The sequence below is a fragment of the Fusarium coffeatum genome, assembly GCF_003316985.1.
Source record: "Fusarium coffeatum strain FIESC_28 chromosome Unknown BRIP53273_contig_20, whole genome shotgun sequence".
Classification (NCBI taxonomy): domain Eukaryota; kingdom Fungi; phylum Ascomycota; class Sordariomycetes; order Hypocreales; family Nectriaceae; genus Fusarium; species Fusarium coffeatum.
Window position 1 is genome coordinate 19,843 of NW_022157818.1, and position 24,205 is coordinate 44,047.

Below are 24,205 nucleotides of genomic sequence, written 5' to 3' on the forward strand. Positions count from 1 at the left end.
GCCGAAGCGGAGCTGTGTCGCAATAGGCAAACCAGTATTGCCAGAAATTGATACGTCACAGGGGCTCGCAATCAGCGATTTAAAAAGAGATCAATACGAAGAGCAGATGCAGTGGTCCAGCGTCGAGAGAAAAGACGAAAATCCAGTGGTCGTCGTTGTGACAGTTGAGACGGGAAGCGTGAATCAGGCTTGTTACCAGGCTGGACGAATCGCGTTTCAAAGTTGCTTCTGGAGGGTTTGAGGTTGCTCCAGGTGTCGAGACGATAACGGTTGTGAATGGAAGTTCGGATCGATGAGATACCGGTACCTAGTCGAAAGGAAGGCGCCGGGTGATGAGGCGATTGAATTATCTGTTCTTGCTCTTGCTCCTACTTTGTCGCTCGCTATTGCCCTTTTTTTTAAACGTCAAATTCTTTTGTGGCTCATATAACTCTCAAAGCAGCCAGACAATAGAAAAAAGGGAAAATAGAACGTTGATCTTATTATCCGCTGGGGAGACCGAAAATAGTAATTTAAAAAATAAAAATAAAAAAGAAGTTAGAAAGAAAAGTGTGCTTGACACTGGGATGGCAAGGCACAAGTGAAAAAGAATCAAAGTGTAACGAACGAATGTAATGCGGCGCAGACGACGACAGCTTGGGTCGAGGCAGGCTTGTCGAGAGGCACAAAAAAGTGCGGGTGATGAGAGACAAGATGGAAGGAGCGGAGCGGAAGCGAGAAGAGGAGGGGAGAGCTGGAGTGAAAATGGAAAGAAGAGGCGGGAGTGCAACCTGCCTGGACAAGGTTGAGAGGTACCTACCTGCCCTGTGATGAGGCTATTGGGACCCCTTGAAGTCAAGCAAGGAAAGCACGAAACAAGAACTACCCGCACTGGACAACAGAGCAAATAATAGCTCCGATCTGACCTCACCCTGCTATCAAAGCCATGACCTTTATTAGTTTATGGATACCTTCTTATCACTAATTAATTAGCATTCAAACATGGGGCCCTGGATCAAGATCAGAATCGCTGGCGCAGAGCACAGAGCGAACAGACAAAGGGGACAGAGATGAAGGGGTAGCGGTCGTGACCTCTCGAAAGGGTGTTTCTGTCCGTCCGTTGACGGTAGGCCGTTTTCCCCATAAGCCCATGGAATGATCCGTCCCATCCCATCCCATGCATGTTCTTCGCACGAGGCGAGACATCCATGGAAGACGGGCACCTTGGAGCCACTGTTTCTACTGGTTCCTCGACCTCGTCCTGTCTCAAGATACCCGCTGTCAACCGTCCGCAGTCAGTCCCACCAATTAAGAAAGGATATCATGAGTTGAAACCCCCTAGAACGTGCCCAAGGCTAGGTCGATCCCATGCCAAACATGTCTTAGGAGAAACACTAGCGTGCTATGTTCCTGCAGCCGAGACCCAGCTAGCCTGATCAATATCATCTCTGCTCTCAACACCAGCGCCAATATGCCACGAGATACTCTATCGGATAATTTCTAGGGTTCAGGCTCCGTCACTTGTTGCCCGCATGCATGTACGTTGTAATTAGAACTTGTCCCGTATGCTGTAGGCTCGTTTTCTTTCTTTTTCTCAGGTAGGTCAACGCAATGTGGCCCCATCATGTCATAAGCATAACTGGCCGAATCCATTATTTTGTTTCCTCCACTCTCTGAGCCAAGCGTTGAGCTCAGCCTTGATAAACTCCACACCTATCCGTACAATGAGGCAGCTCACGATCCTTATCCGTCTAGTCCGTACAGCTGGACAAACCGAATCGTCCCGCCAGATTAACACGCTGTGGGTGGGACTTCGAATACGCGGCAACGCGTACCCGTCCCTCGCTCGGATCATACAATAGAGGATCACATCGGATTTGCTCCTTTGAAGCTTAATTAATGAGATTCAATTTGTTTGATGCACTAGCTGCGGTCATGCGCGAATTTATATGGCCAGAGTTCCTTTCCTTTAATTTCTCTGATCCTCGGCCCAGGAGGGTTTTTATCCCATACTGCGCCGGTCTATGTTACCTGATACCATGGTGCTTCGGGATAACGGAAAGAGTTGCCATTAAGCGGTAGGTAGCTGTGTTGGTGTTGCTTCTTTTGCATCTCAAATCGTATCATCCTGTCTTTTAAGGACCCTCGGAACTCAACTCAATTGACGGAGGCTGTGTTTCACCAGATCTGACTTTAATCTACCACTTAATTGATTGGTCAAGATGGTACCCGGAAAAGCCGTTACCGTTACTGTGCCATCTTGTCCCTTTGATTCATGACAAAAGCAATACTACTGGAGTACGGAAGGATATTTGTTTATGAATCACAACCCAAATTGAGGAAAAGCAAACGTGGCTGCGGCTTTTGATGCAATAAAATGCATGCATTAATAGACAATTAATCAATGTGCAAGTCTGACAAGCGACGGGTCATGGCTTGAACAAGGTTCCCATCGCCCTCAACTTACTTGGCGTGTTTCAAGTCTGTACGTAGTGGGGGGCATTGAACTTTTCACGTCATCGATTTGTGGGTCTTGGCAAATGTCGATCATTCATTCAATTTGACAATCTGACCTCTTACCTATTTTCCGATGTGTCTGTAGGGTAGTCAACTGGAATTATGTACAAAAACATACGATGACATCCATCATGGGGATAATTAATTTTGTATGACAATACAAAACTACCGTACAATGAAGCTTGCATGGACTCTAATTCTGTGCAAACTTACAGCCAAGACTTTGTAGATCACAACAAAACCATAAAAAAAAGAACCAAACACTACCTCTATCAGCGAGGATGATGATCATTGACCAACCACGATGCAGATGGGCCAGGCCTTCCATGTGGTGGTTGTATTCGGATTTGACATATTATTTTATTTAACTCTAAATAGCAATCTACATCCGGAAGACTCCAAACTTGGTATCACCCGCCTTGACCTCGTTTCTGCCTCCCATAGCAGCCTGTAAACCGAGACCCAGATATCGTCTTGTATGTTGGGGAGGAATGATACCATCGTCCTGTTAAAGTGTTAGTTTCTGGTTCGGTGCAAAAGAGACAGTGTAGTCACGACTTACCCATAACCGTGCAGAAGAGAATGTAGCATCACTCTCCTTCTCAATGCGCTCCTTCAAGCCTGCATCAACTGTCTTACCAACAGTTTCCATAACAGCAGCTAATTGCTCGCCGCCCATGACACCAACCTTGGCGTTGGGCCACATCCATAGGAATCGCGGGCTGTAAGCTCGTCCACACATTCCGTAGTTACCAGCACCGTAGCTGCCACCAACGACGACAGTGAACTTGGGCACGTCTGCACAAGCCACGGCCGTGACCAACTTAGCGCCATGCTTTGCGATACCATCCCGCTCCGATTGCGAGCCTACCATAAAGCCAGAGATGTTTTGAAGGAAAACCAACGGGATACCGCGCTGCGAGCAAAGCTCGATGAAGTGCGCACCCTTGACGGCTGACGAGGCAAAGAGAATACCGTCATTAGCCACGATGCCAACCTTGTGGCCGTAAATCTCGGCGAAACCAGTCACGAGAGTAGTGCCAAAGTCACGCTTAAACTCAGAGAACTCAGAGCCATCCACAACACGCGCAATGACCTCGCGGATGGGAAGAGGCTTTCGCAGGTTGGTTGTAGCAATGCCAAGCAGTTCCTCAGGGTTGTGGAGAGGTTCCAAGTATGTAGGCTTGGGAGCCTGTGTCTCTGGCGACTTCTTGGGCCAGTTCAGGTTGCTGATGCAGCGCCGGGCCAAGACCACGGCATGAGCGTCATCCACGGCCAGGTAATCTGTTACACCAGACACAGATGAGTGCATCTTACCACCACCCAGGTCCTCGTGGCTGACAACTTCTCCGGTCGCCGCCTTGACAAGAGGAGGACCAGCGAGGAAAATGTGGCCCTGCTCCTGAACGATGATGCTCTCGTCACTCATGGCTGGGACATAAGCACCACCAGCTGTGCAAGGGCCCATAACAACGGCGATCTGGGGGATACCCTCTGAGCTCATACGGGCCTGGTTGTAAAAGATGCGACCAAAGTGATTCTGATCGGGAAAGACGTCGGCCTGGTGGGGGAGGTTGGCACCGCCGCTGTCCACAAGGTAGATACATCTGGGAGCTGTCAGTCAAGGGCGACCTCACAACGAGACCGTTGTTCATATACTTACGGTAATTTGTTCTCTCTGGCAACTGCTTGGGCGCGCAAGTGCTTCTTGACTGTGATAGGATAGTATGTACCGCCCTTGACGGTGCTATCATTGGCGACGATGACACAAGTCACACCCTCGACAACACCCACACCTGTGATGATACCACCTGCGGGTACCTCGGCCTCAGGATAAAGGTCATATCCAGCCATGGGAGAGAGCTCCATAAACGTAGTTCCAGGGTCGATCAAAGCTGTAACTCGATCTCTGGGGAGCATCTTCTTGCGCTCAATGTGCTTCTGTCTGGCCTTCTCAGATCCTCCCTTTTGAATCTTGCGGGCAAGCTCCTGCATGCGGCTCATGACCTCGCTCATTTGCCTCTCATTCTCCTTGAACTCTTCTGACGAAGGATCAACGACAGTCTGAATCCTTGAGATGGCATTGGCCTGGTGTGGTGGAGTGAGGTTTGCGACAGCTCGCTTCTGTGAGCGAGAGCTCTGGCGACCTAATTGTCGACCAAGGAGCAACGCCTGGCGAGATGAACGTGATAGAGTCATTTCTGTGGGATCTTTGAGGGTCGTGAGGATCTACGATGAGAAGAAGATGAGCATCTTTCAAGGGAAATGGACGGGAAAATGAAGCTCTCTCACTGTAATGTAATGTACTGTAATTCTCCAAAGCCGAGACGCGGGCTACGCTAAAAGGCCGAGGCTTGTGACGTCGAAAACCTGGGGTAAGCGGGCCGGCCGCTAGAAGCCGCGAAGAGCCGGGTGTCTCCAACGCGGCTATTGTAGCCTTTGCTGGCCGCGTTTCTATCCCTCGGTCGGTTCAACATCAAACGGAGAAAGGAAAAGTAGAGCAAAGAAAAGAGAATATTCGTATTGACATTCATATCTATCCTCTTGACCTCTGGATATTATCCCATCTCATTCATATTTCTCCACAGCACAGCTTTCACAATGGCAAGCGTACGAACACTCAGGTCATTGGCGCGCCCAGTCGTCGCCCGTCAATGGCGTCCAGCTGTAACTCTCCCCGCTATTCAGTCACGATTGCACTCATCCAAACACCCCAAAGGCTTCGAGGCCCCTTCAAATGAGGAGCTAGATGAGTTGAGAGAGCGAGTGCAAGAGTTTACTCGCCGCGAAATCACAGAGGAAGTAGCAGCCAAGACAGACAAGACAAATGCTTTCCCAGCAGAGATGTGGCAAAAGCTGGGTGAAGCTGGCTTCCTCGGCATTACGGCCGACGAGGATGTGGGAGGTCTCGCTATGGGTTACCAGGCACACATCATCGTCATGGAAGAGCTATCACGAGCTTCTGGTTCAATCGGTCTCAGCTACGCAGCACACTCACAGCTATGCGTCAACCAGCTACAGCTCAATGGATCACCCGAGCAGAAGCAAAAGTATCTGCCCGGTCTTATCGCCGGCACAAGCGTCGGAGCGCTGGCCATGTCTGAGAACAGCGCTGGCAGTGACGTTGTCAGCATGCGAACAACAGCAAAGGCTGTGGATGGCGGATATGTCCTGAACGGATCTAAAATGTGGATCACCAACGGACCTGACGCTGACTTTATCGTGGTTTACGCAAAAACCGAGCCGGAGAAGTCTTCAAAGGGTATCACTGCTTTCATTGTGGATACAAAGACCGAGGGCTTCAGCTGTGCTCGCAAGCTTGACAAGATGGGCATGCGCGGCAGCAACACCGGCGAGCTCATGTTTGACGGTGTTTTTGTGCCTACAGAGAACATTCTCGGTAAGGTCAACGGAGGCGTGCGAGTCCTGATGGAGGGTCTTGACTTGGAGCGACTGGTGTTGAGTGCCGGGCCCCTTGGTATCATGCAAGCCGCACTCGACGTTGCTCTGCCTTTTACACACCAGCGCAAGCAATTTGGTCAGCCTATCGCCCATAACCAGTTCCTTCAAGGCAAGCTGGCAGACATGTACACCAAACTTCAGGCTTCTCGTTCATACACCTACTCAACAGCCAAGGCGGTGGATGAGAACGGCTTGATCCGCACACAAGACTGCGCAGGAGCGATCTTGTATGCCGCAGAGCGAGCGACTGAATGCACACTTGACTGCATCCAGCTTCTGGGTGGAATGGGATATGTTGAGGAGATGCCTGCGTCGAGATTACTTCGAGAGTAAGTTTACCCCTCCACGCAGTCGGAGTCCCAGTCATGAAGAGACCGAAATGACTTCGACGCAAATACACACAGTCCAAGCAGTATACTGACCACATATACAGTGCTAAGCTATATGAAATCGGTGCCGGTACTTCCGAGATTAGACGTATGGTTATTGGCAGAGCTTTTAACAAGGAGTATGCGCAAGCATAAAGCGAATGCCAAAACAAATATAACCAACGCGTGGATTTAGAATTCAACAAAGTGAACTAGAAAGCCTACAAGCGACGGAGAAGCTTACTGTCAACAAGCATAAGACATGGAACTCAGGAAACGCAACTATCACTCGATTGAAAGTGTGAGGTTATTAGACGATGGTGAGCCAAATGTTGACCATTTCTACATATTTAGATAAAGAAACAAAACTGCAATAATAAAAATACCTACTTGAAAAGACACAGTATTGTGGAGCAAGTCTGTTCTAACAGATATTCTGCTATAGCCATAGAATAAGTGGCCTATGGCAGCAGTAGAACTTATAGAAGTCTACAAACGCTGATCTAGACGTGATAACTGCGTGTTTACTGGCCACCATGGTAAGGGTGCCAGGTGCTGCAAATACTTGATCACACTGGTCATGAACTTTCCCATTGCATATACTATGGTAGGAACAAAGTGCAATACGGCGGAGTTGTTGTTGACGATGATAGGCCCCACATTGAGAAAGATACTCTGCTATCCCCGTGACATGCTAACAGTGCCCAGCTTCATTGCCTTCGCTTAAGACGGTTTGGTTGCAGACAGTTTCTAGCCGGCTTTAGAACAGAGAGCCCTGGTCGAATTTGCTTTTGACGACCGGTCTGGTCGTCTCAGCAATGGTCCTCATGACCCGACGATCATACTTATTTAACCAAGATCTGTCAAATTCTATGATTTTCTTCTTTAATTTCCTCTTCTCTCTTCTCAAGAGAGATACGTTAGATTCGATCGATCGGTGCTGTGACTACTATGCATTGCAGTAAACTATCGTGTATTGAATCTCCAGCTTTGGTATACCGAATGGTGAGATGGTGCACAGCCAGCAGATGCACACACCGAGTTTAATAGCCTCGCCAACGACATGATGATATGATGGCTTTTCTTGGCCCAATGCCGCGTGTACATCTTTGCTTCTTTCTCCAGCAGGCTCTGCCAGTGTCTCGATCACCGATCATACAGTAGAACGTTGCGGCTCTGAAACACTCGGCCGGACACGAGCGATGTCGACGACTGTCTAGAACGTGTTGGAAGCTTTTCCTGATGCCGTCGAGCGGAGCCGGTTGACGCAGAGAAGCGACCACGGGCAGAGAATGCAGAGATCATTGGAAGTGAGGGAGGTGAATTCCATGGGTATCGATACCCATGCCCTCTCCTTGGTTGGGGAAGCTGTTAATCCAGTGGAGAATTTCTGTGACCTCCACACCAGATGCCAAAAATGGGAACCCGGGATCGTTTAAAGTGTTCAGGGGTTATCCACTACCGCGATCGGACTTGTACAGTCTTGACTACCTATACAGTGCAGTAGGCTTGGGTTCCAATTGTCGAAAAGTTGCTGCCTGCCAACTATGTTGATATTGGAGCTAGCATTCATCTCTGCTAAGATATCGAGAGTTTTTCTGTTTGCAGTATAGTCGCGAAGTTAGCAGTTAGATGAAAGCCAGGCCAGATCCTTGAACAAACTTCTTCAAGTTGATGCCTGGGGCGGGGCAGTACCATCCATCACGGTCATGGCTTGCAGATGGATGGGTGGGTGGACGGATGGTTGGGCAGTGCTGGACTGTGATGTACTCATTTGTTTTGGTAAGAGGAGACAGTAAGATGGGAATTCGAATTCTAGACCGTCGTTGCTGATACAAATTGGATCATCTGAATTGGATCCATGCATCCTGTCGCAAGGATTGAGGACTCGAGATGGAAATTGTGGATTTCAAGATGCGGTCCCGGGGGTTATCCAGGGGAAAGGAAGCCGCGCCGGACGGACCGGGGGTGGGGGTGGGGGTTCACCTTCCATCTAGCTTGGTTTTCTCGGTGAAGCAAGTGGGGAGCTAGAATAGCTGACATCCATCTTCTGTTCTTTCCAGATTCCAGATGGTAGACCTACAGCTACAGCATGCAGGCAGTACCTACCCAGGTATACTGTAAAAATAGAAGTACTCATCAATCAGATGAGTCTCGTACATTCTATTCTACATACCGTGCAGCTCAATTGAAATAGAATAAATACCAATCAACTCTCCCACTTCAGCTCCTCTGCTAACTCCCCCTCAATTGTTCGTAATTTGACTTGCGTCTCAGTCATCATTATACCATCAGCATATCTTTTCCCCGTTTCGTTCCTGGGCGCTAATCATACACTGCTAATCCCTGCACCATCGACGTCAAACTCCAAGAGGAGAAGCTTCAGCTTCATTCCCTCCCTACCGCCACTTCAAGTGAGCTCATAGCTCATAGCTGGCAGCTGGCAGCTGGCACACACTGCTCATTTTAAATCCATAAGACAAAATCCTTCCGCTATCTCCTCGATTCTTTCCTTCCTCTTCACCTCCGTTTTCTGCCGTGACGTCTTCAATTTCTTCGTCAGCCATGTCTTTTGCACCTGCTTTGCGCCTCTGTGCGCGTCGTGCTGCTGCCCCGTCCGTTCTTCGCCCTGCCTTCACCCTTCCTGCTGTGCGAAAGCTTCACAATTTCCCTCCTCGTCAGGACAAACCGGGAAAATACGCCCAGACTGATCCTCAGATCGAGGTTGAGTACCCCGAGGACCATGAGCTCCCCAGCAGTGAGCCTGTCTCGGGCACTGGTGGCCAGTATGTGAAGCCCACCCTGCCTACCTTTTCGCTCGACGGCCATGTTGGTATCGTCACTGGTGGAGCGCGCGGTTTGGGTCTTGTCATGGGACAGGGAATGGTATTCTCTGGTTCCAACCTTGCCCTTGTTGATATGAACAGTAAGTAACTGCACCTCGTGAAAGGATAGGATTCTAATGCCATTGTAGAGGAGGAGGCCGAGAAGCAGACCAGTTTGATCATCGAAGAATTCAAGAAGGAGAATCCTCGAGCTCGACGGTAAGCTCACCAGTTTTCGAAGCTTTTTGTTTGACAAAATCAATGGCTCACTTCTTATAGAATCCCAAAGGTCACGGCTCACTATGCCGATGTGTCCGATCCTGAGTCTGTCGAGGCATGTATTGCCGAGGTCGTTAAGGAACACGGAAAAGTCGACAATCTGGTCACATCAGCTGGTTTCACAGAGAATTTCGAAGCTGTTAACTACCCTATCGACCGTCTTCGCAAGCTCTGGGCTGTTAATGTCGACGGCACCTACCTGTTTGCAACCTCAGTCGCCAGGCACTTGATGCAGAGGAAGGCTCCTGGTAGCATAGTCATGATTGGTAGCATGTCTGGCTCCATCGTCAACGTTCCGCAGCCACAGGCTCCCTACAATGCCGCCAAGGCTGGAGTGCGCCATCTCGCTGCTTCCTTGGCCGTTGAGTGGGCTCAGGCAAATATTCGAGTAAACTGCATCTCCCCCGGTTACATGTTAACCGCACTGTAAGATATATCATTGGCCTTTTGCCCAAGAGCCGCTTGGCTGACACACCTACTATAGGACTCAGAAGATTCTCGACGACAACCCCGATCTCAAAGCGAAGTGGACCTCGCTCATTCCTCAAGGCAAGATGGGACAGCCCCAAGATCTTATGGGACCCGTGGCATTCCTTCTATCTGATGTAAGTTCTGCCACACGACACTGTGAATGCACGACTGACCGCTCCAAGGCTTCTTCTTATGTGACAGGAGCCGACATCCGGGTTGATGGCGGCTATACAGTTACCTAAACTTTGCGCAACAAAACGAAAAGGAGTTCGGTCAAAATTGCACTGTTTCTAGTTTACACGAGCGACTTTGGAATTCGATAATACATCTAATGATAGGATAGCAGGATACCGACATATCGAGCACCCTGGAATTCAGTTAATCACGTCTTGTATTGCGACCATAGCTGGTTCAATATACATGTTGCGATGTCTTCTCAAACATTTGGGTGTTCTAATCCTGTTAAAGTGCCTATAACACTCAACCATCCATTATACAGTCATTATGAAATCGGAGAGAAGCAGTCCGGATGATATGACCTGCTTGATTGGAGTTATTCACCGTGACAATAATTATGCATTAAGGCTCGAGTCTCGGTAGTGTATTCTCAGACCAAATTTTGGTATATGCCGCGAAATGAAGGGTACTTACCTGTATTCGAACAGAAATATTGAGATTGTGCGACACGGCCCGAGATCAGATGGCTGCACCGCACCTTAAAATCCATGGCATTCCCGGATGCAACCTGCGGTATTGCCGAAACAAGATCAATCTATTGAGACGTCAGCATGTTCGTCAACTCCGAGGCCACGGTACAGCCAAACAGCTGCCCTTGTGGGTTAGTGTTGGCCATTCAACTCGGGTTCTGTGCTGTACATACATAGTGGTTACAGTACATTAGCAATGGGTCCCTGTACGCCCAGAATGCAGCCACAGTGGATGTAATTTGTGTGTGTCGGTGCGTGAATGTGACCTGCAATCTGGTGTACAGTAAGATGGCGATCCCTGGGCAGGTAGGCTATTTGAGCGGACTGGGCAATTGCAGGTACTTTGTACAGATAGCTATTCTACATTACCTCAGGGACTTAGGTGTGTAGCTTCTGAGCAGCAAGGTGCATTATATCCAGACGGTGCAAGTCAGCATCGGCATACAATGATGAGATAGGAAGCTAGTAGTTTATTTTTTGATCATTCACAACCCCTCATGTTCCATTGAAGCTCAGTCCCGGGATCTTAAGCAAGGATCCCCACAACCACAAAGCTTGGTGTGGTTCAAAGCGTGGGGGGGGACCTGTCAATCCGATGCTGGATAATGGATGGTCAGATTCGTTTTGTGGTACCTTACACTGAAGTATTGGACACGTGGGTAAACGAACGATAATCTGAGTGAGAGAGATGGATTGTGCGTGTTTACTTATCTTATGTATGCAGTAGGCCGGCTTCCGTCTTGGATTCTATTATACCCGCCCCAAATAGAGCTCCAGGAAGCTTGAGCTCTCCACAGTTAGCCGACGTTCCTCTCTAAGCCGACTTTAGGTATTGCTGATATCAACCATTTCAGTCCTAGGCACGGACACTTGACCTATTATGAGGCAGAGTGCTATGACTTCAATAGTCTTGTCGGCCGAGATATCTATGTACTGTAGAGGTTGACGGGGTGGCTGACTCTGAACCCCTCCTTTCATCATCTCAACGTCAGGTGCTTCCAGGAACGAGTCGATGGTCGCCCTAGTCCTCAAGGTAAGAGGACACTGGGCTGGGTTGGATTGATCTCGTGAAAAGTAAAGCAAGGAATAATCGCGAAGCGGGGAAACCCATAACAAAGTCTGATCAATATCGTATCGTATTGTATGGATCCTGTACTGGGTGGCTGATCTGGTCCGTCACACGACCACAATGGTTCTGGGCAACGAATGACCCCGCCAAGAAACAGATCAGAAGACTCGAAGAAATTGACGCTTCTGTAAGGGGAAAGGCAGGAGAGGAATAAAAAGAAAGGAACGACGATAGAAAAAGGAAAGGAAAGGGTTGAACCGGCATGGAGGGGAAACCCGGTAAAACTCTCAGTCCAGCCAACCCTAAGGATTACGATTGCATGGCTGGCCATCCAATGTCAGGGCTTGTGTCAGACAATGTTAGGGGTTCAGTTTCTGAGTGGCCAGAAGACCAACAAATATAGAGGCATTTACCAACTGAGTCGCTAAGTAATTTGTTCTAGAAGTTGTTGGGTGTGAAGGCCATGTTTCGGTAGGATCGATGATCGTGCCGTATTGGGTGGTTTCGAGTCAGGAACTGCCTGCAGCAGTCAAGGGATAAGAGACAGGATATACCTATGTAGAGAGCCGCAAAGCGCGTGCATTGGGTGTGCGCAATGCTTGTTTCGAGTTTGAAAACTCGCAAGTCCAGTAACCATTAGTTCCATACGATGGCTTATTACTGCAAGATATCCAGTATCCGAGTAGTTATATCCAGCTCAGTCAAGTTTGTCAAGACCAAGTCTTTGTTCAATGAATTTCTGTCCTCGACCCAAGGCGGTGAGTTTGCTTAATTGCCTATCATGCTCGGTCTGCACGAAACATGTAGGCCGTCCAGGTCCTGATTCAAAACGACAGCTCGCCCTGCATACAGCCGGGCAGTACAGGTACGGTACTGTACAGCATGTCATGTCGTTGACTCGGAAGTTGATGATTGGCGATATCTCATGTCAATAATGGCCTCGTGATCTTGATGCTGAGGTCCCTGTCCTTGTCCCTGTTACCAGGCTCAGCCACCGGGACACGATGACACGGAAAGAAATGAGGTGTTCAGTATCGTATAAGTACCTTGTAGATGGGCTACTGCAGTGAAGTCCACGCAAATCCAGATACCTATGAAGCTGAGGATCAGGATCATCGTCATTTTTCAATGTCAGCCATGGACTAGGTAAGTATCTAGGTAGGTACCTTGCTTATTGCAAATGTAGATTGGATGTCAATGCAAGATATCCTCCATATAAAGCTCAACTCCGTCCATCTCAGCCGCTCGGCACACACCCGACGTCACATGGTAGGAAGGGGTGCCCGCGTGTGCGGTAGTTCAGGTTCCAGTGTAACCTGCCTCCATTGGACCCGAACTAGGTAGCCTCCACTATCCGTACCTTGGTAACTTACAGGCGATCTAGTGGGCTAGGTATGGGAGATACAGCACCTATGACCCAGCCACTAGGAACCCGTCAGCCCGTCAACCTCTAAACTCGGAGCCTGAAGGTCCCAGGGAAGAACTGGAGCTAAGCTGGGGAAGGAACAGCTCAACCGACAATCGAATCAAATCAGATCAACATAAACATAAACATAACATCTCTCTCCTCCACATTCGAATTGTCTTTCACCCTTTCAGTTGTGGCCTTTGCGTGCCCCTGGTTAGGTTTCCTATACATGTATTCGTAGCAAGGACCTGGTAGCACCTCTCGATTCTCAACTACGAGACAGCTTAGGTACAAGTGTCTACCTCAGGTACTTACTTTGGGTACCAATCTCCACTACCAACTACATACTATAGTAGGTACATACTACCTTACAGAGCCATCCCTCACCTCAACTCACCTCCATCGAAGCGATAGACTGAACTTGCTGGCTGATAAGTCACTGTCACTGTGACCTTGACCCCTGGCCTTTTAATCGATGCAGAGGCTCTGATGCGTCGACAGGGCACTCACTCATCAAAAATTGGATCATTTTGGCCTGGACCGGTCAGCGAAGCAGAGAAACAGCGGCCTCTCCGGAGGGTAACTGACCGTCTTTCGCCGCCGTCTTATTAGCCAAACAAGCCGACCAGCTCCTTTTCATCAATTGCCCTACCTCGTCACAGGCCGACAGTAACAAACCATAATTGCCTGCCTACCTTGTTATAGAGGCTGCGGCGACATATCGAACTTATTATCTTCCTCCTCTCTCTGGGTGTTTTCCAAGATTATTTCGCCGGCAGCGTCATCGACTCCGAAACTCATCGGCATCAAGTGTGAGCGCCTTTCGAATACCCGAATACATCAACTTATCCCTTCACCTTTGAGGCCGGTGTCGACTACCAACTCCGACGTCACCGCCGCCGCTATTGAAGTTTTCATATACCCCGGCCCGACGATTTCACTAGACCGGATCCTACCCATGAGCTTGAGCTGCAAGTATTCGATATCTTCAGCCATTATCATCAGTTCCTCCACTGGCTCTCCACCGTCTTTTTCGCCGGCTCACTAGCAGGTACTGACTTTTTCACCTTTGGACCCTTAAATTTTCTTTACATCTGTAACCCAATCCCTCTTCGTCCCATGTGTTCCTAACCATAGCCCGCAGACTTTCTCAATTGTTAAATCTCGAGTTGCGGATGTAACAAAAGAGTTCCGAACGCCTTGTTACACTTACACAGCACTTATGTATTCGAACGGCCCTCTCGATTTAGATACCATCTGCAACTAAAAGCTCGCGCTGAGCTAAGCTTTCTACTGCAACACCACCTGAGTCTCACCCAGCAAAGTTGTTTCGCTTCATCAGTACAAGGTCCACTGTTAAATCACTTCGCCGCTTTTTTCACACACGAGAAGCCAATTTTTTGCGTCACGAGCTTACGAGTCGCAAATCATCTCGAAGCTCTTTTTTGCAACAGTGTTTCTGTGGGAAGGAATCAACAATTACTGACCCACGTGAGGAAACAAACTAAGAACAGAGACAAAAGGTTCTGTAACCCGGACTTTTTGTGCGCCCTCAATTGCTGTCAGCTACTGCACTTCTCAGTTCGGGTTTTGGTGTTGCCGAGCTCAGGCGAATCTGAACGACGACTGCGCCGATTCGACAATCACCCACTACCACGATCTACTTTACCTTGCTCCCAGATCTCAAGGCAACTGCACTGAAGCCTTATGTTCCTTGCAAGCGGCAGAAAAGAAAGAGGAACGACTTTCATCGATCACTGACATTGTGCGCCCACAATCACTCAGCGCCATTGAGTCACTTGCACGCCGATCACTTACCCATCACTGTTGAAACGACAATGCTTCATTTGTAGCCGTCGATAAACACTGCATCAAGAAACCGCAAGGGCATACTTGCAGACCGAGTCTCTTCTCTACAAGTCTGTACCCTGTCGCCGCAGAATTTACGCATGGCAACCTGACCCTGCCGGTACTCGCAACTCCAACCATGGATCCAAATATGCCTATGATTCTGCCAAAGGGCATTGTCACGAACTCGAAAAATATCTATAAGGAGGTTGCTGAATTCCCTCTTGTGCCTCCTGAAAAAGTTTGGAAATATTGGCATGGTAAACTCATTACTTTGACACGTCTTGAATACAGCTCACACTTGCTTAGTGTACACTACCACATACAAAAAGCTTAAGGATCCGACAGCCTGTCGGCTCGAGAACTTTTGGTGGCACGTATGGGGAAGTGATCGCAGGTTTCTCAAAGGCAGCGCCCTAGCCAAACTTTACGAAGAGATCTCTGTTGGGCCAACTTTTGTCCCCCTCAAGGGACCACCAAACCGATGGGAAGGACCCGATGTACGTAGCAGTGAGGCCTTTGGCCAAAAGAAACCCTACCCCTTTCACCAACTGACACAGTGTAGATACCCCCCCTAATCAAACAAATTCTGGAAGCTGCTGCATCACAGGCGACCCCACCTCCACCACAACCTCAAGGGTCCCGCCCATCAAAACCTACCGACTCGGCATTGAGAACGCTATCTTCGAGTGCCTCAAAACCGCCACCAGCTCACCCGATCTTGAAGAAAGCCCGAGGGCCGTCAACATCAGGGCCGCGGCCCACGGCTCGCTTTGTGTCACCCCATGAATCCGCAGATGAAGATGAGATTCCATCGTCAGGAAGCACAGCTGCAACAGCATCTGAGGCACCCGTTTATGTAGCGGCTTCGCCGAAGAAGAAAACAACGGCTGTACCATCTCCACAGAAGCTTACTCCTTCACCCACTGCTAATAGGAAAATGACACCATCGAAAACGACTCCAGTTGCAGAACCCTTAATTCGAGAAGCTGGGTTTGGAACATCTGGCGGGTCACGAAATGCCGCTCTGGAGCGGCTTGTACCTCCCAATACCCGCACAAGTGTGGAACACGACCTACCAACGAGCAGCCAAAGCAATGGTACGGTTAAGGAGCGTCCTGTGATGAGCGCAAAAGCACGTGGGAAACAACCAGCTGCACCTGTTCGGCCGGTATCATACAGGAACGAAGTAGCAAGTGATGTGATAGAGGAGGAAAAACGGCCGTCGCCCTCGAAAGATCGACCCAGTAGCATTCATCGCGAAAAAGGAGTGCTTCCTCAAGCTCGGTCTCTCATCAACCTTTCAAATCATGGATCGCGGAGAGGGTCTACGACCTCGTCAAGATCGACATTCGGAGTCGGATCCCTGGAGAGTAATCAGAGCCAAGATCCGCCTTATATGGCTCGATCCCAGTCTCATGGAGGACACGACCGAGCAAAGTCGCAAAGTAACATCAGAGCGCCAGGGCTCTTCACGGAGGCCACCTCGTCAACATCCAATGTTGCTGTCGCAGGCACAATTCTCGATCAGTCTGGTTTTGGATCCACATCGGACTTGAGCAGCATCGATCACACACGACCCGAGCACCATACCATTCCGGCTGTACCACCCCAGCCCTCTGTTCTCGATGCTCGCTTCACTCCGACTCCGCCGACTACATCTGCCAGTGTACCTTTAGGGCGCACAAAAAGTCAGCTAACGCTTCTACTTGAACGTGAAAAGGCACGTGGCAGTGACAAATCGCGATCAAAAAACTAGTGTTCACCACTTCTTTCAAAACCAATATTTTGCTGTTGCATATACTTATTGCGAGGTCTTGGAGCGTCTATGCATGACGATTTTCTAAACGAAAGTTCGACTTTCTTAAGGAGAATGTACACAAACTTCCTTATAGACGTGGAGTGCGTGACTATGGAGTTGTTGACGGGCACATGAGGATGTCTACGGTTTGCATTTCCATCTGATAGGTTGACTGCATTTGGTAATCTCTGGCTGCGGTGTCCAGGTTTGAAAGCTACATAAAAGGTTCTTTCTAGATAGATGAACGATTTGGGGGCAAGGCGTTGACGGCGAAGCTAAATCCGACCAACTTCAGATGGACAGATACAGATAGGAAAGGCAACGGGAACGAGTTGGGTGATACCATATAGAACTAAAAGCAATATATCATAATAGTATGCTCGCGGTGCTATTAAGAATAAAAATAATGCCTTCTAACATATCCAATTATCGGCGTAACATCGTGTCAGACGTAAATTCAAGGACATTAAAACCAACAGTAATAGTATCAGTTGCGACGTGTAAGGATGCGGCTTAACGAGGTATCTTATGTTGCAGTTAGGAAACCTAAGAGGAAGATAAATAACTACTATATATTATGCTCGGCCCATTCTCAATCCTGGTTTGCACCTTGTATGTTATCCAACCGTTTTAACCATCCATTAATTCATCCAAAGTGAGCCCATAGTTCGTGAACGAAGCCAAGAACTGTCGATGGCGCATTATCGAAAGCAACAAAAAACGCACCAATGTTTTATGAAACAAAAGGGATGTTTGTAGCGAGTGTTTTTGAGTGTGATACGCAGAGGAATGACATGATTGATGAAGCGTTGCACTGTAACAATTATTGATTATAAAAACCATGAGGGTAGTAAAGTATGGTGAGAAGATATCACTCATTCGTCAAGCTTGAACATTCTGCGCAGCGTTCCGAATTTCTTCTTCTTGGGCGTGCCTACTTCTGAACCGTTATCGGACCTAGCATGGGAACCGATTTGGCTATGAGAAGTACTGCGGCGCTTGAGGAAGCCCGTCTTTGTTGTTGGGGATGAAGGAGATCGGCCGACACCGCCAGCAGTTGAAGGCCTCTTCTCCTCATCCACTACGTATGTGTTTTGAGAACCATCGTCGAAGTGATCCTCCTCTTCGTGAGCCTGCTCGTGGTCTTGAAGAGGCCAGTTTGTCCCACGTTTCTGCAGGCGTGGGTTGTGAGCAGCCCCCTCACTGTTGCTCCGAATAACGGCAAGACGCTCTGGTGCTCGCTCTAGATGAGTATCTCTTCGTGATGCACTCTCATTCGTATTGCGAGAAATCTTATCAGAAGGATCCTTCTTACGACGCAGAATGGACGACATGAAGCTGCCTCGCCGCTTATGACCTGGTCGGGCATCCGTTTTCTCGACATTGTCAGTCTGCACCCCGAAGCTGCCTCGTCCTGACCCATTTCGATTGAGGACGGGGGTAGATCGAGACGCTGCACCGTTGGAAGCGATCCTTGGTTGTGTCTGCTTTTCCTCGTCATCGCTGTCTGGAAGATCAGGGGAGTCCTCGACGCCAGCACGAGAAACAGGGGCTTTCATGGCAGCGGCCGCGGCGTTGTTCGAAGCCGAAGCCCGCATTGTTTTGGGTACACGTTTGTGCTTTGGTAGGGGTGAAGGAGTGTCATCGTCACTGGAATCAACAAATCGACTGCGGAAAGCTGGACGAGACTCATCTTCGTCGCTCGAATCGTCAAATCGACTGCCGCTTTTTGACTTCTTAGCTTTAGCCGGGCGGCCAAAGCCAGAGACACGCATGCGAGAAGACCCGTTTTCACTTGGTTCGGAACGCAGCGATTGACGCATACGACTACCCATCGCAACAGGAGGAGGCGAGCTTGTGTTAGAGTTGCGTCTAAATCCTGTAGGCGACAGAGATCGCAAGCTGAACCGGCTATTTGCCCGAGCACTTTCTTGAGGCGACGCTGCTGCCGTTGCTGCCGGTTCTTGTGTACTGCCTCTCATCGTCCTACGGAAACCAAGCCCTTCTCCACCTCCAGCCTTTGCGCGACGGAAACTGCTTTCACTGGAGTCGGATCCTCGGCGTGCCAGAGTTGGCTTCGTAGCGTTTCGCATAGTAGGACCTCTGTCTTCAGAATGTGTCCGACGTTGTGTTTTAACTGGTTCAGAAGTGGTTGCAGGTTGGTAAGATGTCGGCCGGGCTCCGTTTCTCAGAGTTGAAGCCATATTGGTGCCATTGGCTGTGGACCCGTTCGCTCTGAGCGACTTACGCATCCCAGTGTCTTGAGTAGCGGTATTTGCAGGCTCTTGGCGAAGAGATTTGCGTAGATGGCCTCCGTTTGAATCCTGCGGAGTCGACGGGGAAGCACCGGATCTCATAGACTTTCGCATGCTGCTTCCATTTTGAGCTGGCTCTGAATGTTCGGGTGCGGGAGCCGCGGCGCCTCGCATAGACTTTCGGAGCTTACCACCCGCAACTGACTTCGTCTTATCTGAAGTAGAAGCTTGCGCCCGAAGCTTCTCATCATCACGACGGGGCCAGCTCGTACCCGGTTGGATTTGATACACTCGGTTGGGGTCGCGAAGCTTTTCCGAAATAGACATTTCATTATCTTCCAATGGCTCTTGAACAGCCTCTTGAACAGTCTTTTCCTTTGGTTGAGTCTTTGTCCTGTGCTTTGGTCGACGTACTGCTTGTTCTGGAATGGGTTCCTCGTCCGAATCCTCCATGGCCTCCTTTTCAAGCTGACGCCTACCTTCTGGACTTAAGCTCCTCCAATACGCCTTCGCAGTCTCCCAGTCGTTAGGTGTTTGTAGAGGCTTTGGCGGGATACTCTTTGCCGGCGAGGATTGCTGGGATGCATCGGCCTCTCTAGATTTGGCCATAGCCTTCTCCAAAACCTTTTGAGGGACTGCGGGCTCGACAGGGCTGTCAACGACCGCATCTAGTGATAAAAACCCATCGCCCTCCATATCGGACAGGTCCTCATAAGCATCACTGTAAATGCTGCTTCCATCTGATTCCTCAGATTCTTCTTGAATGTCATGCATCTGAGAACTTGAAGATACCGCACCAGTTGAATCGAAAGATCGGCGGGTAGTAATCGGTGTTGACTCCTTGCTGTCGTCCGATATTCCCTTCCTGTCAGTGTCGGCGCCTGTGCCTGCGGAAAACCCTCCAGGGACATCGAAGAAGTCCGAGGGCGACTCCGCTTGGCTCTCGTCGGGCATCCGCGGACTAGGATGTATTATTGAAATCGTCGGTATATTATCGCTGGGACTAGACTTTTCTGAATTGCCATCAGGCAGACTGGCTTGGTCGTTGACTGTGGTTTGGGTTTCAGCTACAGGCTCTATGGATGCCTGGGTTCCAGGATTGCTGATATCAGATTCAATATCAGATTCCATGTCACTGTTACTGATATACCCTTGGCTGTCAACAGATGTGACCACAGGAGGTAGTGGCTCTCGGTATCTAGAAGTGTTGGCCTCATTGCGAGAGGCTTGTTCTTGTGACAACACGGATCCGATAGCTTGATCACTAGACTGAGCCAAATCAGAAGGGGATTGATTGTCAACATCCGTAGGGTTTGAGCTTGAAGAGACTGGGGGTGATGCTGATCTTTCCATGGGCCGCACCAGTGGTCGTTCCTCGGGTTCTCTGGTCTTCTTCTCACGAATACTTCCAAAAGAGGGAAGGGCGGGGCGCGGTGTCATCGTTTCCTCTTCGTCCAGGGTTATCGAGTCTCTCTTGTTCCGTCCGATGATGCTATGCCAGGACTTCCTTGACTGGGGGCTGGATAATTGCGATGTATCTGAATCAGATGCCGGCACAGGCTCACCCATGATTGCTGTGTTCCCATCATCAAAGCTGACGCGCACACTTTTCTTTCGTGTAATATCTGAATCTTCTCGGGCCATGCCTGACCAAGCGGCGGAGGCGTCTGAGCCGTCCTCTGATGGAGAGACATCGCGAGGACTAGAATACTTGAGTGCAGACTTTCGGGGTGACAACGACCGTGGAGGCGGCTCGTGTCTGACCAGTAGTTGATCCGTCTTTGGCGCAAAATGTGTTGTTCGAGCAGGGCTGCGAGCAGGACTTTCAGAATGCACACGAGTTCGACGCATGCTGTCGCTCTGGTGGTCTATTGGGGTCGAAGCCTGCGTTTGTTGATGGGGAGAGGTAGATTTCACAGGGATTGCATCTACTCCATCCATTGGGTGCTCTCTGGAGATGGTTGCTTCGACTGGCTGACTCTCTTCTTCCAACTCAGGGTCTTCATGCACAACAGACGGACGCTTCCTAATGAATGATTCAGACCTGACAGTTTGAGGTGGATTCGTAACAGTATCCTCTTTTGGCCTGGAGGTTCCGGCTTCCGATTCCAGGTCAGACTCATCCATTCTTGGCTCCTCGGGCAAGTTAACCTTTGTCTCGGGCTTTGCACCACGTTCAACACCAGATTCAGACTCAAGATCAGATTCTATCTCAGAATACGGCTCTGGTTTGGTCTGGCTGACCTGGGCATGAGGCCGTGTAACTGCCGCATGGGCAGCTGGTGAGCTTTGTGTCGATCTGGATGGTGGAGAGCCCGGTTCGACAGCCGTACCCTTCAATCGCCCTACTGTTCCCTTAGAAAGATGGCTACCACTCCTGGAGACTTCATGCTTGTGCTTGCGGACAGGCTTTTCGGATGCGTCCCGAACGCTTTGCTTTTGCATCAGAAGCTGTGCTTGGGGAACCATCCGTCTCGAGTTTGGATCGTATACCATCGCATCGCTTGCCGTATCCGATGAATCAGTCATGGAACGGGGATACGAGAAATTGATAGAACTTGGGCTACTTGGACGCAAGTCTGCCGAATTTCTTTTATCAGCTACAGTGGCTCGTCGCATATTAGACAAGTCTCCAGCTGTAGCTGCGCCGAACCATGACCCTTGTCCATTTTTCATCTTTTGGCTCGCCGTTTGGAAAGACTGAGTTTGTAGACTTGTTGCCCTCTTATGAGCTGAAACTTTTCCGTCAGGTTTACTTTGGTCGTTCTGAGGAATCTTGGGCACGGGAGGAATATCCTGGGGTTGCGGAACAGGGTTCCTCGCCGGTGATGGCGAAGGTGAACGGAAGGTCCTTTCTGTCATAGAATTTGCACTCGGTGATCGATGGAGCTCCCGACTCCTCCTGTCCCGACTTCCAGTAGACGACACAGATGCACTCCTGCGCGCAACTCGCTTCGATTGAACCTGAGATACATTGGTAGGCGTGGTAGGTCGAGCTTTCAGAGCGGCTGCGGCTGCCGCTGACGAAAGAGATGGCGTTGTTTCCCGTCGCAAAAACGCCGAGGCGGCTGCGGTCGCAGCATTGGGATTGGCGGTCTCCCGGGTCAACGGCTGAGATGAGATTGCCATGTTAGCAGTGCAAGAGTGATTATGGAGATGATGAAAAGAACAAGAGAAAGAGAAGAGAATGTTGATCCAAAGGACGAAGGCCAACAATGCAATGATCCAAGACGAATACGGCAAGTCTCAGAAGATAGATAGTGAATGCCTTCACTTGTCATGAATGCATGGCAGGTACCGTGGCGCGCAAAAGTCAAAAGAAAGCCAAAACCGGTTTCGCGAAAACGGGAATATAAGTAACTTAAGAGTAAATTACGGATAGACTCACCAGAGAGGGAGCACGATGCCTCCTTGAACCAAACATGATGGATAGGCTGAATTAGAGTGGACTAGATCGAAAGCGGCGCAAGGCCAGCAGAGCTCAGCATGCGGCTTGCATTCAGAAAGACCGCGGATCTTCGGAAGAATGTCGATAATGACGCTGAGATGTGAGTCAAGCAAGATATTCGCTCACAGTAAGTACTAATGTACAGTACAGTACATACAACAAAGTAATGCTATTATGCTGTGTTGGGAAATACGTCAGGATAATGAATGAATGAGACGGAAATTAGGGCTGCAAAAGTAGTTGAAGAATGAAGAGGGAGGTTCCATGCTAAGTTCCATTAGTTAGGGACGTGATGACGACAGGTATCAAGCCACTAACGCGCCAGCAACGCTAGCCTCAATTGGTGACCCACAAGGTATGCTTTGTTCCGGTTGATTGATCTTCATTGCCAGGCCCAGTCAGGGCCCATCGCATCGCAGCGCATCGCATCGCATCGCAGCACATCCGCATAACTGACTGAGGAACGAGTGGTCCAATAAGATAATTCTGATGACTTGGGCATGGATGTGACGCTTATCCAGCCATTGAGGACAATGGTTTTGTTACAGGACTGGACTGTATGTCCTCCCTCCACGTTGGCATAAACACGTGGTTACTATTGTACAGAGCAACAGGACTTTTAGGTAGACGCATGTATCAGGTAGCTTTCCGGTTTCTTGTATCGGCTCAGGTGAAAAAAAGAATCCGTCTGCTGCACAGATCCATCCCGAGATCACTAATCTACTCCAACCGTAGATCAGTTCCTCATCAGGTCCAGCTCGGCAGGCCTCCAGCTTCCAGCTGCCGAGATCTACAAGATTTTCTCGGCGGAATAAACATAAACAATCTGGGGCCTTGGACCTGGAGCCTGGAGGTGTGAGGGAGGGTCCCTCCCTCGTCCAAGCACGCACGCACCAGTTCATCGAGAAAAAGCTTGGCCCACAGAGAGATTGACATGGGATGGGACCATCTATCGACAACTTTATCTTGCGTCTCGGTACGGATCAATAGTACAGCTGTTGGGGTGGGAATCACCTGCGGTGAGATTCTTGAAATCCTGAATAACCAACATTAACTACCTACGCTGCATACCAGACTACAATACATACTATCCTTACAAGGAGTGCAAGCTTTCAGCTGTACTCAAACTCCGGTCCCCGCTGCATAACCAGATCCATTCAAACCCACTCAGGGTAACCGCCAGCTGGATTAAGGGGCCCTCTGACGTCAACTCTCAACTAGACTGTTTCATTTGCATTTTGTGCTCTTCGTTTCATGCAATCTGGAACTATCTACCTACGTATCCGTACATTGAATCACATCAGATCCAGAGAGCAAGAGTATATGGTCAACAAAGAATGGCTATGAGATCTCTAACACTAACATAGTTCGGGTCGTAAACACCGCGTACTCGACATTGTATAAGCTCTATGTTAGAATGGTATCCGTACATCCTGCCACATTCCTATATTTGACGAACCGTCGTTGCTTTCAGTACTGAGTCGCCTCCCCACCGAGTGGCTCAGTCTTCTGAAAACTGATACTTCCTTGACTAAGTAGAAGTAAGTGATTTGGAGACTGCTGAATTTATGCTCCCCTTTCCAGGCCAACAACAACGATCAGTGACAAGCGTTGTCGGGTTTCGCATTCCAACCCCTTGATGGCGTTTCCCATATGACACCGAGTTCGTTATATCTTAAGGATTGATATCTTTTTCGTATCCCACTTGGTCGAAATCAGAGAAACAGCATCGCCGGGACAGTTCAATCCCCTGAAACAGGCCCGGAAG

At 49.4% G+C, this 24,205-nt stretch overlaps 5 protein-coding genes across 5 annotated transcripts; 3 read left to right on the plus strand and 2 right to left on the minus strand.

The window, feature by feature from the left end:
- Positions 1-2,878: 2,878 nt before the first annotated feature.
- On the minus strand, positions 2,879-4,695 carry FIESC28_00676 (uncharacterized protein; the record flags this gene model as incomplete). The annotated part of the gene is made up of 3 exons (XM_031154827.1): positions 2,879-3,001; positions 3,059-4,103; positions 4,160-4,695. The coding sequence occupies 3 exons, from the start codon at positions 4,693-4,695 to the stop codon at positions 2,879-2,881; spliced, it is 1,704 nt and encodes a 567-aa protein (XP_031021081.1).
- Positions 4,696-5,097: 402 nt separating this feature from the next.
- Positions 5,098-6,482, plus strand: FIESC28_00677 (uncharacterized protein; the record flags this gene model as incomplete). The annotated part of the gene is made up of 2 exons (XM_031154828.1): positions 5,098-6,287; positions 6,392-6,482. The coding sequence occupies 2 exons, from the start codon at positions 5,098-5,100 to the stop codon at positions 6,480-6,482; spliced, it is 1,281 nt and encodes a 426-aa protein (XP_031021082.1).
- Positions 6,483-8,891: 2,409 nt separating this feature from the next.
- On the plus strand, positions 8,892-10,143 carry FIESC28_00678 (uncharacterized protein; the record flags this gene model as incomplete). The annotated part of the gene is made up of 5 exons (XM_031154829.1): positions 8,892-9,252; positions 9,301-9,370; positions 9,431-9,856; positions 9,915-10,035; positions 10,084-10,143. 5 exons carry the CDS (start codon positions 8,892-8,894, stop codon positions 10,141-10,143), a joined length of 1,038 nt encoding a protein of 345 aa, XP_031021083.1.
- A 4,929-nt stretch (positions 10,144-15,072) lies between these two features.
- Positions 15,073-16,692, plus strand: FIESC28_00679 (uncharacterized protein; the record flags this gene model as incomplete). The annotated part of the gene is made up of 3 exons (XM_031154830.1): positions 15,073-15,193; positions 15,243-15,433; positions 15,499-16,692. The coding sequence occupies 3 exons, from the start codon at positions 15,073-15,075 to the stop codon at positions 16,690-16,692; spliced, it is 1,506 nt and encodes a 501-aa protein (XP_031021084.1).
- A 917-nt stretch (positions 16,693-17,609) lies between these two features.
- FIESC28_00680 (uncharacterized protein) lies at positions 17,610-22,118 on the minus strand (the record flags this gene model as incomplete). Its single annotated transcript, XM_031154831.1, has 1 exon — positions 17,610-22,118. One exon carries the CDS (start codon positions 22,116-22,118, stop codon positions 17,610-17,612), a length of 4,509 nt encoding a protein of 1,502 aa, XP_031021085.1.
- Positions 22,119-24,205: the final 2,087 nt, after the last annotated feature.